The sequence below is a fragment of the Manacus candei genome, unplaced genomic scaffold (genome assembly GCF_025592945.1).
Source record: "Manacus candei isolate 608988 ecotype Guabito, Panama unplaced genomic scaffold, ASM2559294v1 h1tg000036l, whole genome shotgun sequence".
Classification (NCBI taxonomy): Eukaryota; Metazoa; Chordata; class Aves; order Passeriformes; family Pipridae; genus Manacus; species Manacus candei.
Window position 1 is genome coordinate 2,325,806 of NW_026138084.1, and position 13,818 is coordinate 2,339,623.

At 50.0% G+C, this 13,818-nt stretch overlaps 1 protein-coding gene across 8 annotated transcripts in view; it reads left to right on the top strand.

Annotated features, from left to right (window-relative positions):
* The first annotated feature begins 12,518 nt into the window (after positions 1 to 12,518).
* The window catches only part of WNK2 (WNK lysine deficient protein kinase 2), a 120,288-nt gene continuing 118,988 nt past the window's right edge, over positions 12,519 to 13,818 (top strand). For all 8 annotated transcript variants that reach the window (XM_051793214.1, XM_051793215.1, XM_051793217.1 and 5 more), the window contains exon 1: positions 12,519 to 13,256. In XM_051793214.1, the coding sequence (XP_051649174.1) occupies positions 12,534 to 13,256 (723 nt within the window). In that variant the 5' untranslated portion in view covers positions 12,519 to 12,533. The remainder of the gene's footprint in view (positions 13,257 to 13,818) is intronic.

A 13,818-nucleotide genomic window follows, 5' to 3' on the forward strand; every position in this document is an offset into this window, starting at 1 on the left:
GACTATGTTACATATTCCTGCTGTGCCCTAGTGTGGATAAAGAGTGAGAATCAGCCAGTATCTCTTTCCTTTTTGGTTCATCCTTGGCCATGACCTATTTTTCTGTCATTTCATGGTCACAAGGAAATTGCACCCTAAGAAATTCTGTGTGTACCATCTTTTTCCTTTCCCTTCCCTTCCCTTCCCTTCCCTTCCCTTCCCTTCCCTTCCCTTCCCTTCCCTTCCCTTCCCTTCCCTTCCCTTCCCTTCCCTTCCCTTCCCTTCCCTTCCCTTCCCTTCCCTTCCCTTCCCTTCCCTTCCCTTCCCTTCCCTTCCCTTCCCTTCCCTTCCCTTCCCTTCCCTTCCCTTCCCTTCCCTTCCCTTCCCTTCCCTTCCCTTCCCTTCCCTTCCCTTCCCTTCCCTTCCCTTCCCTTCCCTTCCCTTCCCAAACCTCCCCAAATCTCTCCAAACCTCCCCAAATCTCCCCAAATCTCCCCAAACCTCCCCAAATCTCCCCAAACCTCCCCAAATCTCCCAAACCTCCCCATCCCCTCCCAAAACCTCCCCTCCCAAAACCTCCCCAAACCTCCCGTCCCCAAACCTTCCCAAACCTCCCCTCCCAAACCTTCCCAAACCTTCCCTCCCCAAACCTTCCCCAGCCTTCCCAACCCTTCCCTTTCCCTGCTGGCTCTGGTCCAGGGCCATCCTTATCCCCCACAGCTCTCCAGACACAGATAGAACAGCTGCCCAGTTTGGAGTGTGTGCAGCCTGAGTAACATGAGAGCCACAAATCCTCAGGAGGCTGATACTCAGTGAGGAGAAAGCAGATGCTTGTGCAGAGCTGGAGAAAGGCAGCAGATCCACATTGCTAGACGAGGGTGGGTACATGTTTTTGTGTGTCAGATCAAAGTGGGAGACGGTGAGAAGCTGAACCTGGGAAAAGGAGGCTGCTGTTCTGGAATATTATGGGTTGTGAAGGCAGGGATGGCAACAGAGCACAGGGTTCAGACAGAGGGATCAAGACAATACTGAAAGCATCTCTGCCTCTGGAATACGTTCTAGGCTGAGAACACATGTTGCTAGGAAACTTTTATATTAAAAGACATTCATCTTTAAGCCCTGAGAAATAGTAATAGCTTCTCCTCTGTGCTAGGGAAGCTCTTTTAATGTCAGTCCTGACGTTACTGAGACAAGTAATATGTGAGAGCGAGAAAAATACCTTGAATTATCTTGGACCAAGATTAAAATCTAACATGATTTTTAGAGAGCCTGCAGTGTTTAAATGAGCTTTAGTCACTCTGGTCTGATCAGTAGGACACTGATAAAACATAGAACCATAGAACCATAGAATCCCCTGAGCTGGAAGGGACCCACAGGGATCATCCAGTCCAACCCTTGGCCCTGCACAGGACACCCCAACAATCCCACCCTGTCCCTAAGAGCATTGTCCTGAAATCTGTCAGACTTGAGGCCATGACTACTGCCCTAGGGAACCTGTTCCACCCTCTGGGAGAAGAACCTTTTCCTAATATCCAGTTTAAACCTCCCCTGACACAGCTCCATGCCACAGTGGCCATGTTTTGTTCAATGTTATATGTAATAGGAATTGAAATGTGTCTGCAAAAAGTTTTAGTTGTTCCAATGCAGAAGATAACTTTGACTTGTGGCAAGATTCAACAAGTGTCTGAGAAGGAGGACAGGGAATCCAATTCCTTCAGGTTATCATATTGCCACCCAAGGGTTTTCTGCCTTTCAGTGTTCCCATTTCATACAAGTTCTGTACACAAGTCTCAGTAGGTCACAGACACTCCTTTGAAAATCATCAAATATCTCTTCTAACATCTTTCCAACATATTTGCTGATGGCAAAGACCTCCTTCCTGAGCAGAGAAATCTGGAGAAAAGAGTGGAGCTACTTAAGGGCTTCCCTGATCAAATGAGACATGGAAATCTGGTTGTAGTAGTTCCTAATCCCAACACTGTAAGATGATATTACCTATTTTTCTTGTGTGCATTTTGTTCACTCTTTTTCCTTTGTTGGGGGTCGTTTTTCCTTCCTTCCCTCCCTGGCTCGAGGTATTGCCATCCTAACAGTCCCAGACTGATCTGATTATCAACCCTGAGATGCCTGATGGTTGGAGTGGCAGCTTCAGCACCTCGCTCTCGCTGCTGCCACACTCTCCATCATGCCAGTTCAGTCAGGGAATTGTGCAGTAGTTGCTGCTTTTATTCTGCCAGTGTGGTCTCTCCTTCTATGCCCTGGGCACAACTGACTTATTTCCCATGCTAAATTCAGAATTTAAAATATGTTATATGACATATAATGGTCCCCTTCAAAATAAACAAAGGGCAAAAGACCCCCCCCAAACACTACTGGTAGAAGTTTTCTGAATAACTGTAATGGACTTCAGTTGTTGCAATCACTATGGGACATGTCCCAGGGTGTTGGGACCTTTCCCATAGTGTGTTCAGCCTCTATCTCTGCTCTGGGGATGCACTGCAGTTCTGAATTATTCACTGAGAGGGGAAAACACCCTGCTGGAGTTGAGATTAAACATGTTAAATGAACCTAAAAGTGACATCTTTAGAGTTCTGTGCAATGAAGGTTGTCGGGGGTTTTTTCTGGGTGAAAATGATGGCCTTTATCACATCAGCTGACACAGCTGGGAAAAGCAGACATGTTTTTAGACTTTACCTAATCATAAATAAAGACCTGGCTAGTGAAAATAGAGTGGAAATGGCAACCTGAACCTGTGGGATGGGGCGGGACTTCTGAAGGTGTTCCTGCCTTGGGGATCAAGACTGTCAGCACTTGTAGTACACTGCTGTCTTTGTGACTTTCTCTTGCCTGCCATATACTTCTCCTAGTGTTTCCAAAAAGGGATAGGGGTTAATTTAACCTCTGGGAACATACCAGAGCAGGAACCATCACTGGGTTTGGTGCTGGTTTGCCCACGTGTGTCCTGCCCAGAACAGAAATGAGCAACACCAGAGGTTTGTGGACCAGATGTGTATGTCCATAGAGGCCCTGATTCTGCAGGGGGTTATGCAGGAGTGTGGCACTTGCACAACTCACCTCATTAAAAAAAGAAATCTGCAAAGAGATTGCAAAATTGTATCCCACTGTGCTGGCATTGATAGTCAGTTTGAATTTCCTGGTCTATTTGTATGAAATCCAATGTAGCAGCTTTTCAGGAAAAACATTTGCTACATGTTTGCCAAAAGTACCTGTAACATGGAGGTGTTCTTTGTACCTGGTTCCAAAGTGAGAAGATCATTGAAATATTGGCAGTAGAGATAAGTAGCCGAATATGCACTCTATTAACAAGGAATTGTTCAAATTTTTCCATTCATGTATTTATTTAAAATATTTATCTAATGATATGTCCCTTCAAGGACATGATGCATCTGCAGGTCAAAGTACAGACACGCATGGAGTTGGACTCAATGATCCTTATGGGTCCCTTCCAGCTCAGGATATTCTGTGATTTCATGGTAACCAGTGGGATGGATGAGTAGATCTGTACTGCAGGATCACGAGTTGAATACTATGTGGATAATTACTGTATTGCAAAGAATCTTTCTCTCAGTGCCCTACTCCTCTGCCACCTATAAGTAGGAGAACATAAGTAGATACATAATTAATTATGGCAGGATGAAGGGAGATCAGTAACCTTTGAAACCATTCTAATGCTCACACATTATAGCAACACCTTCTCTCATGTGCCACTTGGTGGAGCTTAGTGATTTTGGCTATCACATACATTGTTCTGCAAACTTTGATTACACAATCAGTTGTCACTGGGTCTTGAAAATGGGCCAAATCCCTACCAAGGAAGCAAACCCAAAAGTGTACCATAAGTTCTAAACAAATGAAATGCTGGTGCCCAGCTGGTAATGACTTTGGTAACCATCCCTTCTCTTGAAATCAGTAAAATACCCAGTGTTTTAATTTCAAAGGAGGAGTTAAAATACGAGCTTAGGATCTTGGAATTCCTGACATATAGGATGGGTAGAGTTATGTCACATTTGGTTTATCTTTCAGATTTAGAATAGTTTTATTTTCCCTGACAGAATTTTGGGAATGTGTAGATGTGTCTGGGTGGGAGACCTCACGTTTGTTTGAAAGCATGTTTTTACTCAACAAAGACAGGGACAATGATCCATAGTCAAACAGGGAAATTATTGCATTGCACACCATTTCTGCCTTCATTTAAATCAATGGCCAGTCAGTTCAACTAAACCAGAACTGGGACCTTGGCTAATTATGTGCTCAGACTTGTGCTTAGAGCTACCTGGAAATTCAGGATATTACAGTGATTTGGTTCTGTTATCATCTAAACTATCTGTTGTTAAATATAAATTAGTTGCTCTACAAATCTTAATGAGTCCTAATTTTGTATGTTTGCCTAATACTTTCCTTATTCTAAATCATCAGATGAATAATACTGTCCAATGAGTGCTATGTGGTGTTTTGGGGATTCTGAATTTTAACACCTGAACCTGAACTCCAGACCTTGGTGTTTGGTACCCAAAGTGAGATCTGTTGCTTTTATTGTTGTAGGTATGTTGTAACTAACAGGTCTCAATGGCTCCTCCTAAGCCCTTTCTCATGCAGGATGCCTGAGCAGAGTCTTGAGAGATCAAGGTTCCATGTGCAGCCTTCTGTTGTTGTCAGGGAAGAGCAGGAAAAAGAAGAGAGAATTCAGCCCTGGAATCTATTGTATGCAGTCTGAGGTATCTTCAACGGATTTTCTGGCTTCCTCTTGGGAACTGGAAACAGTAATTGCAGCTTCTTTACACCGTGGTATTGCTCAATATCTCTTTTGTTGTGTTGGACTGACAGATGAGAAGCAATTTTTTGACATAGCAATGTGCTGTACGTATTTATCAAATACTGAGAACTGGTATCAACATTCCTCTGGAGCAGCATTTCACAAAGTGTAAGAGAAAGAACAAAATTCTGTCAGGATCTCTAAAAGCAGTTCAGAATTGGCTGTGACTCCCTGAAACCTGCACCAGTGGCTGGTGTCCACTGTGTCTCCACTAATACTTACTAGAAGGAAAAAAGCCACACATGTAATTCTGCCCAAAAGGATGATGCAGCTTAAAGTGATTTAGCCTGGAGAAAATGAAGCTCAGGGGGGACCTTTTTGCTCTCAGAAACTACATGAAAGGAACGTGTAGCCAGGTAGGGTTTGGTCTCTTCTCCAAAGTAATAAGTGACAGGACAAGAGGAAACAGCCTCAAGTTGCCCAGGAGAGGTTTAGATTGGATATTAGGGAAAATTTCTTCCCCAAAAGAGATGTCCAGCTCTCGCAGGGGCTGCCCAGGGCAGTGGTGGAGTCACTGTCCCCAGAGGGATTTAACAGATGTGTGAATGTGGACTTGAGGACGTGGTTTAGTGGTGAACACAACAGTGCTGGTTTAGTGTTTGAACTCAATGATCTTAGAGGGCTTTTCCAACCTTAGAGATTCCATGACTTTTTCAGATGTTTTCAGGGGAGCAGGCAGAGAGAAGAGCAAGATTATACTGAGCAATTACATACGACTGTACTTGATGACATGAGGCCACCCCTCCTGTACAGCCCACATTCTGTGTCCTGCATTCATTCAATCGATGGACCTCTTTATCCTGATTATTTTGCCTATTTTCCAATGATCCCTTAGCATTCCAGAAGGGCAGTCAGGACTGAAAGGCCAGGTGCTGTGCACGTCAATCACCTTGGGACTGCGAAAAGCTCCTTGTCCTTCTTGTGACCCCCAAAACGGGCTTGGAGTTCTGTGTGTCCATGTGGTGACACCCCTCAGGAAGCCAGTGGCGAGTGCTGCTTACCTAAGAGCACTTCAAAATGAGGTGTCAGTGTGCTGGACAGGAGGGTGGAGGAGGAAGGCTGTTTGGAATTCCTCAGGTCTTTTGTTTGTGTGTGACACAGTCTCTATATAACTTATGTGGTTTACCTTTGTAAATATTGTTTTGACTTCAGGTGTTTGTGACTTTTGACTGTTCCTCTGAGTGGTGTGTTCAGAGTCCCTGGAACTAGTCAGGCAAACAGAAATCTCAAACCCGGTGCTGGTTCTGACTCGTTGATGACACGAGCCCAGTCACTAAATGGCCATGGCACCAAGGGAGGGGTCGTGCTGAGGTTTTGTGCTCTCACCACTCCTTCAGTTCACAGAAAAGCCAGGATCAAAGAACTCAGTGTAACGAGCAGCGTTGCGTGGAGACGAGATCAGCAGATGTTCTTATTAAACTTAGAAGAACTTATGCCCCATCTTTTATGTCAGGAGGAATAATGGCACTGTCATCATGTCTTAAATTGGCCTATTTTGCAACACAATGTGTTAGATGGGCTCTTTGATAAAATACAGCTCCATGCTAAAAATAAAAAGTAAAGGCTATTCACTTGCTCAACTTCAACATTACCATTTTGGAGAGTCCTAACCGTGCTATGAAGTGCTACATTCAACTCCTTGATTTGGTCTATTTTGCTCTGTTCTTTGTTTTGATCTAATCCTTACGTTGCTCTTTCCATCTATTTTGTTTTCATTATAAAGGTACCTCAGGGATCGTAGCAGGAAATGGCACAAAAAGGGGGAGAGGTTTTCAAAAAACCCAACATGCTGTTTGAACTCTTGCAATCCCCGTGGCCACACAGGAGCACTGGGAAATTAATTGGGTCATTCATTTGGGTTTATGGCAGGCTCAAAGCCATCATTTCCTGGCAAATAAAAGCAGATAAATAATTCAATACAAACTTTGGAATTACGCAGTTATTTTAAAACAACTATTCATCCTCGGTCAGATTTGGGGTGGGAAAGGTGACAGCCTGCCTGCCTGAAAAATACACCTCACCTTCATGAAGTGGCATGGAGAGATGATGCTCCATGAAAATTGCATGGAATTGTAAAATGACTGTCATTTTGCTGACTCAGCTGCCCTTCAGGGAGGCCAGAGCACAGATCCCTGGGCACAGCTGCCTCCTGGGCCGGGGACCAGCGAGCACAGCTCATAAATCCGTACAGCAATGAAGACACTAATGCCCATTACTTCTGTGCAGCATCATTAAGCTTGTTTATTTAAGGAACCTGAGAGGTAATGTGGTGGCATATTGTTATACCTATTAAAATCTGTGGGAATTAAAAACACGGAACATTTTTTCAGTCTAAGCTTGCCATGCATGTTATAACAATGTGTTGTACCAGTGTCATACTGGAGGGCAAACAAAGATAAATGGAGCTCAGCCCCTCCCAGAGTGAGTGATGCACACCTTCCCACCCCTCTCTGCCTGGCTCCCTGCACTTGCCAGGTGAGTTTGCCAACAGCATCCATCATTTGGACACACAGAGATGCTTTTTGACACCTTTGAGATAAGTTTGTATTAACTCCGTGACTTAGAATCATAGAATCTGAATTGTTAATGCTGGAAAAGGCCTTTAATATCAAGTCCAAACATTAATTTGAGACCAACTGATACTTGGAAGAAGTTCTTTACTATGAAGGAGGTGAGGCCCTGGCACAGGTTGCCCAGAGAAGCTGTGGCTGCCCCATCCCTGGAAGTGTTCAAGGCCAGGTTGGACAGGGCTTGGAGCAACCTGGGCTGGTGGAAGGCGTCCCTGCCCATGGCAGGGGGATGGAATGAGATGACCTTGAATCCTTCTAGGAATCTATGATTCTATGTTACTTGAACTATTGTATCTATATTGTGTCTGTAAACTAATAGCTAGAACAGAACACAGATGACCTAGTGAAGAATGTATTGGGAAACTGGGTTTTTAAATGGTTGTTATTGTTCTTTTAAAGAAAACACAATTACTATATAACACTACATTAGGGTCAGTAGCATGTGCAGGTGTAAGAGCACATCCTGGGTGCAACTGAAATTAGGTCTCAATAGGTATTTGCCCTGTTTTCAATCAAGCTGTAAATTACATAAAAAAGCAAGTTAATAGGAAAGTGGAGGCCAATATAAATGTTTTCACAGTCCCCTGCAAACATTTATTTTAAACAAACAAAAATTTCTCCACATCTGAGAACCTGAAAGTCAAACTGGTGGAACTGGACTGAACTTCCTCACTCACAACTAACAAATTTGGGAGGAGAATAATGGCTATTACTTTAAAACTAACACTAGCTATTAACTGGGACAAGCTGTCCTGCTCTGTGTCAATGAGCTGCTGACTGTTCCTGCCATCAGTGAGGGGAGTCACAGACAGACCAGTGTTAATCTGCTTGTCAAGTGGAAATGCCCATCTGTGCTCTGGGACAATGTGTGGCTCACTCAGCCTCCTGTGTGGAGAGGGAATTTCACCCAGGGGATGAGCAGCTTGGCTTTCATACCTGCAAAGAGCACTTCTCCAAGTCAAAGGCTTGATTAAGGTCACTCTCTGAGGTAGCACCTTCACTACCTATTAGTTGAAATGTGCTATAATTTCCAATGCCATCTGCATACCAGTGAGCTCTCAAGGGTGAAGGTGCTTCCAGCTTGTTCTGGTGTTTGTTAATGCTCTAACAATTGGGAAGACTGTAACTGTTTGTCTTCTTCCATGCCCTTTGTCAATTGGTGACATAGTGTCCTTATGTCTGTCTGTCTGCTGGCTTGCACGGGGCTGAAACAGCTCAGCAGGAGAGCCAAAAACACATTTCTGTTCTGGGTAAAGCAAGGAAGGTAGAGGGACCCTAATAAAATAGCTAATCACAGGATGGGTAAGGTTGGGGGGGACCACAGTGGGTCAGCTGGTCCAACCCCCCTGCTCAAGCAGAGTCATCCCAGAGCACATGGCACAGGGTTGTGTCCACAGCCGGTTCTGGAGTATCTGCAGGGAGGGAGACTCCACACCCGCTCTGGGCAGCCTGTTCCAGGGCGTGGTCACTCCACAGAACGAAGCTTTTACTTGTGGAAACATAAGGAAACATTGTAGGTGTCTGTTCCCGTTGGCCGAGGGGCTTTGTGTCGATGGTAGAAACAAGAGTGTCCAAGCACTCTGTACTGAGGGTGGGCTGTGTGCTGGCTGAGCCCTCCTCCCCGAGCGTGGGACGCTGGGCTGGCTGTGGGACAGAGGGCAGAGGACACGGCAGAACCAGTGCTGGGCATCTCCCCAGTTCTGTGTCCATTGCTGTCACTGACACCTGGGGAGCCTGGAGTGACAGCTCCTGACAGTTCTCTGTCCTCTGGGGAACATCCCACTGCTGGGAAGGGCCATTGCTACCTGCTGTGGAGCTCTGGATCGGACAATGGACCAGCCCCAGAGCTGCCACTCCACTCTGCATGTGTGACACTGCTGGAGCCTGGTGCTGGTCCTGGTCCCCTAGTGCCACACACTGCCACGTGCTGTCACACTGCTGCCCAGAGCCACTCAGCTGGGGATGAGGAGCAAACATGGAGAAGGTTAAACACCAGCAGCGGGGAGAAGCTTTTTCCTTCCATTTCAGTACTAGAGATCCTCCATGTAACAGATTCAGAGCACTTGATAGTGGATCATGATTAAGTTTGTGACATGCAAATTGTGCTAATTTTTCAGTAGGCAAATCAATACGGGAAGAGCTCTGGGCACCATCTGGCACTGGACAGCACAACAAACACTGGAGAAAGCTCAGCTGTGAGAAAACTGGTGTGAGAACAGGTCTTGTTTTGCTTGCAGAGCCCTGGGAATGGGTCAGGGGACATCACTGCAGCCTGGCAGTGCCTGTGTGTCCTCCTGAGGCTGGTTTGGGATACTCTGCTTGTCTGAGAGTGTGCAGATCCCTGCTTTCCACAGAAGGTCTGCCCATGACAGGTAGATGGGGGAATCCAGTCTCTTTTTTTTTTTTTTCCCCATATTTTTCTTGATTGTGGATTTTGGGGTTGGTATTTGGTCAGCTCTAGAATATTCCCCTTTTTTCCTGTCCACCTGCACAGTGAAACACTGCCAGCTACTTTTAGCCCTCTCATTAGCCTGAATCTTGTCCTTTTTTCTACATAGTGGTGGGAATATCCCTTGTTGGGAAGAGAGTTCTAGGTCAATTTATGTAATAAGAGGGAGAAGGTGTCAGAGCTCTTCACATTCCCTGCTTTTCTCCTGATAACTGCAGAGGGCTCTATGTGTGTGGGACCGCCATCTCTGGAGAGGAGCAAAACTGAGTTTACAGGACAAATGTTTGGGAATTCTGGGTTTGTACACATCACACAAATCTCTGTTTTACGCCACAATTGCAAGTCCTAGAAATATCATTGGTATATGAACACTTCAAAAAGCAAACCACTGAAAGATCAAATGCATCCATGATGCTGAATTATTAGTCAACTGTGATTTATAAAAATAAAAATAAAAAACCAGAGTTTCCATTGACAATAACTACCTGTTTTATTTTAAAAGGTTTTGTTTTTTTTTTGTTTTTTTTTTTTTTTAAATTTAACTAAAAATTAATTAAAAGAAGAACTAATTATGGTTGCCTGGCAGTCAGCTTCCTTTCCTTCAGAAATCTCAGGGAATAATTACTTGCTAAGCCTTCTCTTTTTATACTTTTCTATTTACTTAAATTTTAATTACTAAAACATATGGTATGTTTGTATGAACCTAATACTTGAGAAAGCAGCTTGGCAGCAGTGGTGGCCAGAGTCCTTTTGTGATTTTACAGAGCAGAAATGTCACAGCTGTCACCGGGCGCAGCCTTTGGCAAAGCTGGTGTCCCGCATCTCCGACCTCACCTAGGGGTGAATCACAGAACGGCTTGGGCTGGAACAGATCCTTAAGCTCATCTCATTCCAACCCCCTGCCATGGCAGGGACACCTTCCACCATCTCAGGTTGCTCCAAGCCCCATCCACCCTGGCTTTGGACACTTCCAAGGATGAGGCAGCCACAGCTTCTCCAGGGAACCTCTGCCAGGGCCTTTCCATCCTCAAAGAGAAGAATTCCTTCTCAATATCCCATCTAACCCATCCTATCCCACTCTGGCAGTGAAAAGCCATTCTCTCTTGTCCTGTCATTCCAGGCCCTTGCTCAAAGTCCCTCTCCAGCTCTCTTGTAGCCTCTTTAGGCACTGGAAGGGGCTCTGAGGTCTACCTGGAGCCTTCTTTTCTCCAGGCTGAACAGCCCCAGCTCTCCCAGCCTGGCTCCAGAGTAGAGGGGCTCCATCCCTCTGATTATTTTTGTGCCTCCCCTGGACCTGCTCCAACAGGTCTGTGTCCTTCTTGTGCTGATGCCCCCAGAGCTGGATGCACTGCTCCAGGTTCTGGAAGCACAGCTCGGTCTCTGAATCTGAGTTCCCTTTGTCCAGCCTTATTCCAAGTGTCAATCACACTGAACCAAAGGGTCAGTATTCATAGAGTGATTTATGAACTGCCTAGAATGAAGGAAAAAACCCCAACCTCTGTGAACCCTGTGAGACTGGTCATGTGTTCTGACCTGCGACGCTGTAGCACAGGGGCTGTGTGGTGTTTGCAGTGGCCAAGCATGGCTGGTCGGCCCCTGGTTGTGTTTTCCATTTGAGGGATGCTGAAAGGTGCCGAGTGGGAAGAGTATCTGATTCCCTCTAAGTCACTTTCCTGGAGATAACGGGCTGCTTGGCGTAGCCATCTCCTGGATCCAGAGATCGAATGGAACTGCGGGACCGCTCTGCTCACCCACACCCGCACCCTCGCGGGGGGGACGCTCTCGGGGACATGCTCCGAGGGAGATGTGTGTGTGTGCGTGTGTGTGTGGGATGCTCTAGGGGGATGCTCTCGGAGGGATGCTCTGGAGGGGACGCTCTCGGGGCGATGCTTGCGGGGCGATGCCCTCGAGGAGGGTGCTCTCGGTGGATGCTCTCGGTGGATGCTCTCGGGGCCGCGCGGGCACCTGCCGGGCGCGGGGCGAGGCGGCGGCGGGGCGCGGGACCCTCCCATTGTCTGCGGCGGGGCCGGGCCGGGGGGGGTCTGGGAGGCTGGGGACACGACGGGGGCCGCCCGCCCTCCGCAGCCTCATTGGCGGCCGCCGAGCGCCGGTGCCTTAAATGGGCGCCGCCCGGGAACGCTCCCCATTGACAAAAGCGGCGGCGGGGCCCCCGCAGGCAGAGCGCGCCGAGCCGCAGGGCGCGGGGCGGGAGGCGCGGCCGGGCCGGCGCTGCGGCGGGGGCGGGCTGCGGCGCAGGGGCGGGCCGAGCCGAGCCGAGCCGAGCCGCGGAGCCCCGCACCGGCTGCCCCGGCCCCGCCGCGAAGCGCGGGCAGCGCACGCTCGGCGGAGCCGCCCCTCCTCCCCCGCATGGCGCCGAGCGCGGCAGCCCCCGGCCCCGCACGTAAGTAGCGGCCCCGCCGCGCCTTTGTGCGCGGCCCCGCCGCAGGTGAGGCGGCCCCGCCGCGCACCTCAGCCCGCAGCCGCACCGGCGCTCCCGGCCGCGCCCCTGCCGGGGACAGCGCGGCCCGGCCCGGCCCGGGGGCCCGGCTGGTCGGAGCCCCGGGGCCGGGGGAGGTGCCCGGGGGGGGGGCCGGGCTGGGCCGCGGGGCTGCGCTCGCCCCCGCGCAGGTGGCGGCGCGGGCGCGGCTCGCGGTGACTCCCCCGGGCCAGGGCGGCGGCGGGCGCTGAGACCTCGGGCCGGATGGAAACTGGGGGCGATGCCAGAGCGGCACCTCGGCGGGGCGGCAGAGGCGGCGGCCGTGGCGGGGTTCCAGCGACTGCCGAGCCCGGCGCTCCCCCGGCTGCGGACACCGGCGTGAACATGGATGGGCCCGGCGGCGGGGGGAGCGGGGCGGCCGCGGGCACGGACGCTTCTGCAGTGCCGGGAGCCCCTGGAGCCCCCGGGGCCCCCACCCCGCCGCCCCGCGGCCCCGGCTCCAGGGACCCCAAGCTGGTCCACCAGCGGTTCCTGCGGCGGAGCGTGGTGGATTCGGACCAGGAGGAGCCCGCGTTCGACCTGCCCGAGGCGGAGCACCAGCGGAGAATCATCCTGCTCCCCAAAACCAGGAGGATAATCGCGGAGCGGGCGAAGGCGGGGCAGGGGGCGGCGGAGGCGGCCGGCCGGGAGGCCGAGCCCCCCGGGGAGCCGCGGGCAGCGCCGGCCCCGGGCAGCGCCGCGAGCGCCGAGGAGCAGAAGGAGCCCGGCAAGGATGCGGAGCGCAGAGAGGCGCAGGATGCTGCCAAGGACCAGGGCAAGGCTAAGAAAGAGGAGCCCGAGGAAGAGGCTGACATGAAAGCCGTTGCCACCTCGCTGGATGGCAGGTTCCTAAAGTTTGATATTGAACTCGGGCGGGGATCCTTCAAAACGGTCTATAAGGGTCTGGACACGGAGACGTGGGTGGAAGTCGCTTGGTGTGAACTGCAGGTAAGACCAGCTGATCCTTCTGTGCTTTTTTTTTTCTGCCTTATAAGCCGGGAACTAAGGGCACCGTGCCGGTATCATCCAGAGCGGCTCAGCCCTGCGCAGCCTTTATGGTCACCATCGCTTAGGATCCAGTGTCTAACTATAGCGCCATATCCCTATTGGCTCGGGATCTACCACCTTATGTACACTCCTCCCACGCTTAACCCGCTCGGCCCGGCGCTGCTGCCGCCGAGGATGCCGCGCTGGACCCGGCCTGGCGCTGGACCCGGCCTGGCGCTGGACCCGGCCTGGCGCTGGACCCGGCCTGGCGCGGCGAAGGTCACGCGTGGCGGCCCCGGCCGTGGGAAGCGGCCGGACGGAGCGGGGCTGCCCGGCCCGGCCCCTGCCCCTTGGCGGGGCAGCAGCTCTGCGTTAAAATGACAGCGGCCGTCAGTGCGGTTTCATGAGCGAAATTCTCTTTTGCTGCAAATATAAATGCATTACGGTTTCATAAAGGGTGAGAAGCTGCTCCCACCCTCCCCGCCCTGACCTGCCCTCTTCTCTGCCGTGAAATTGTCGGTGT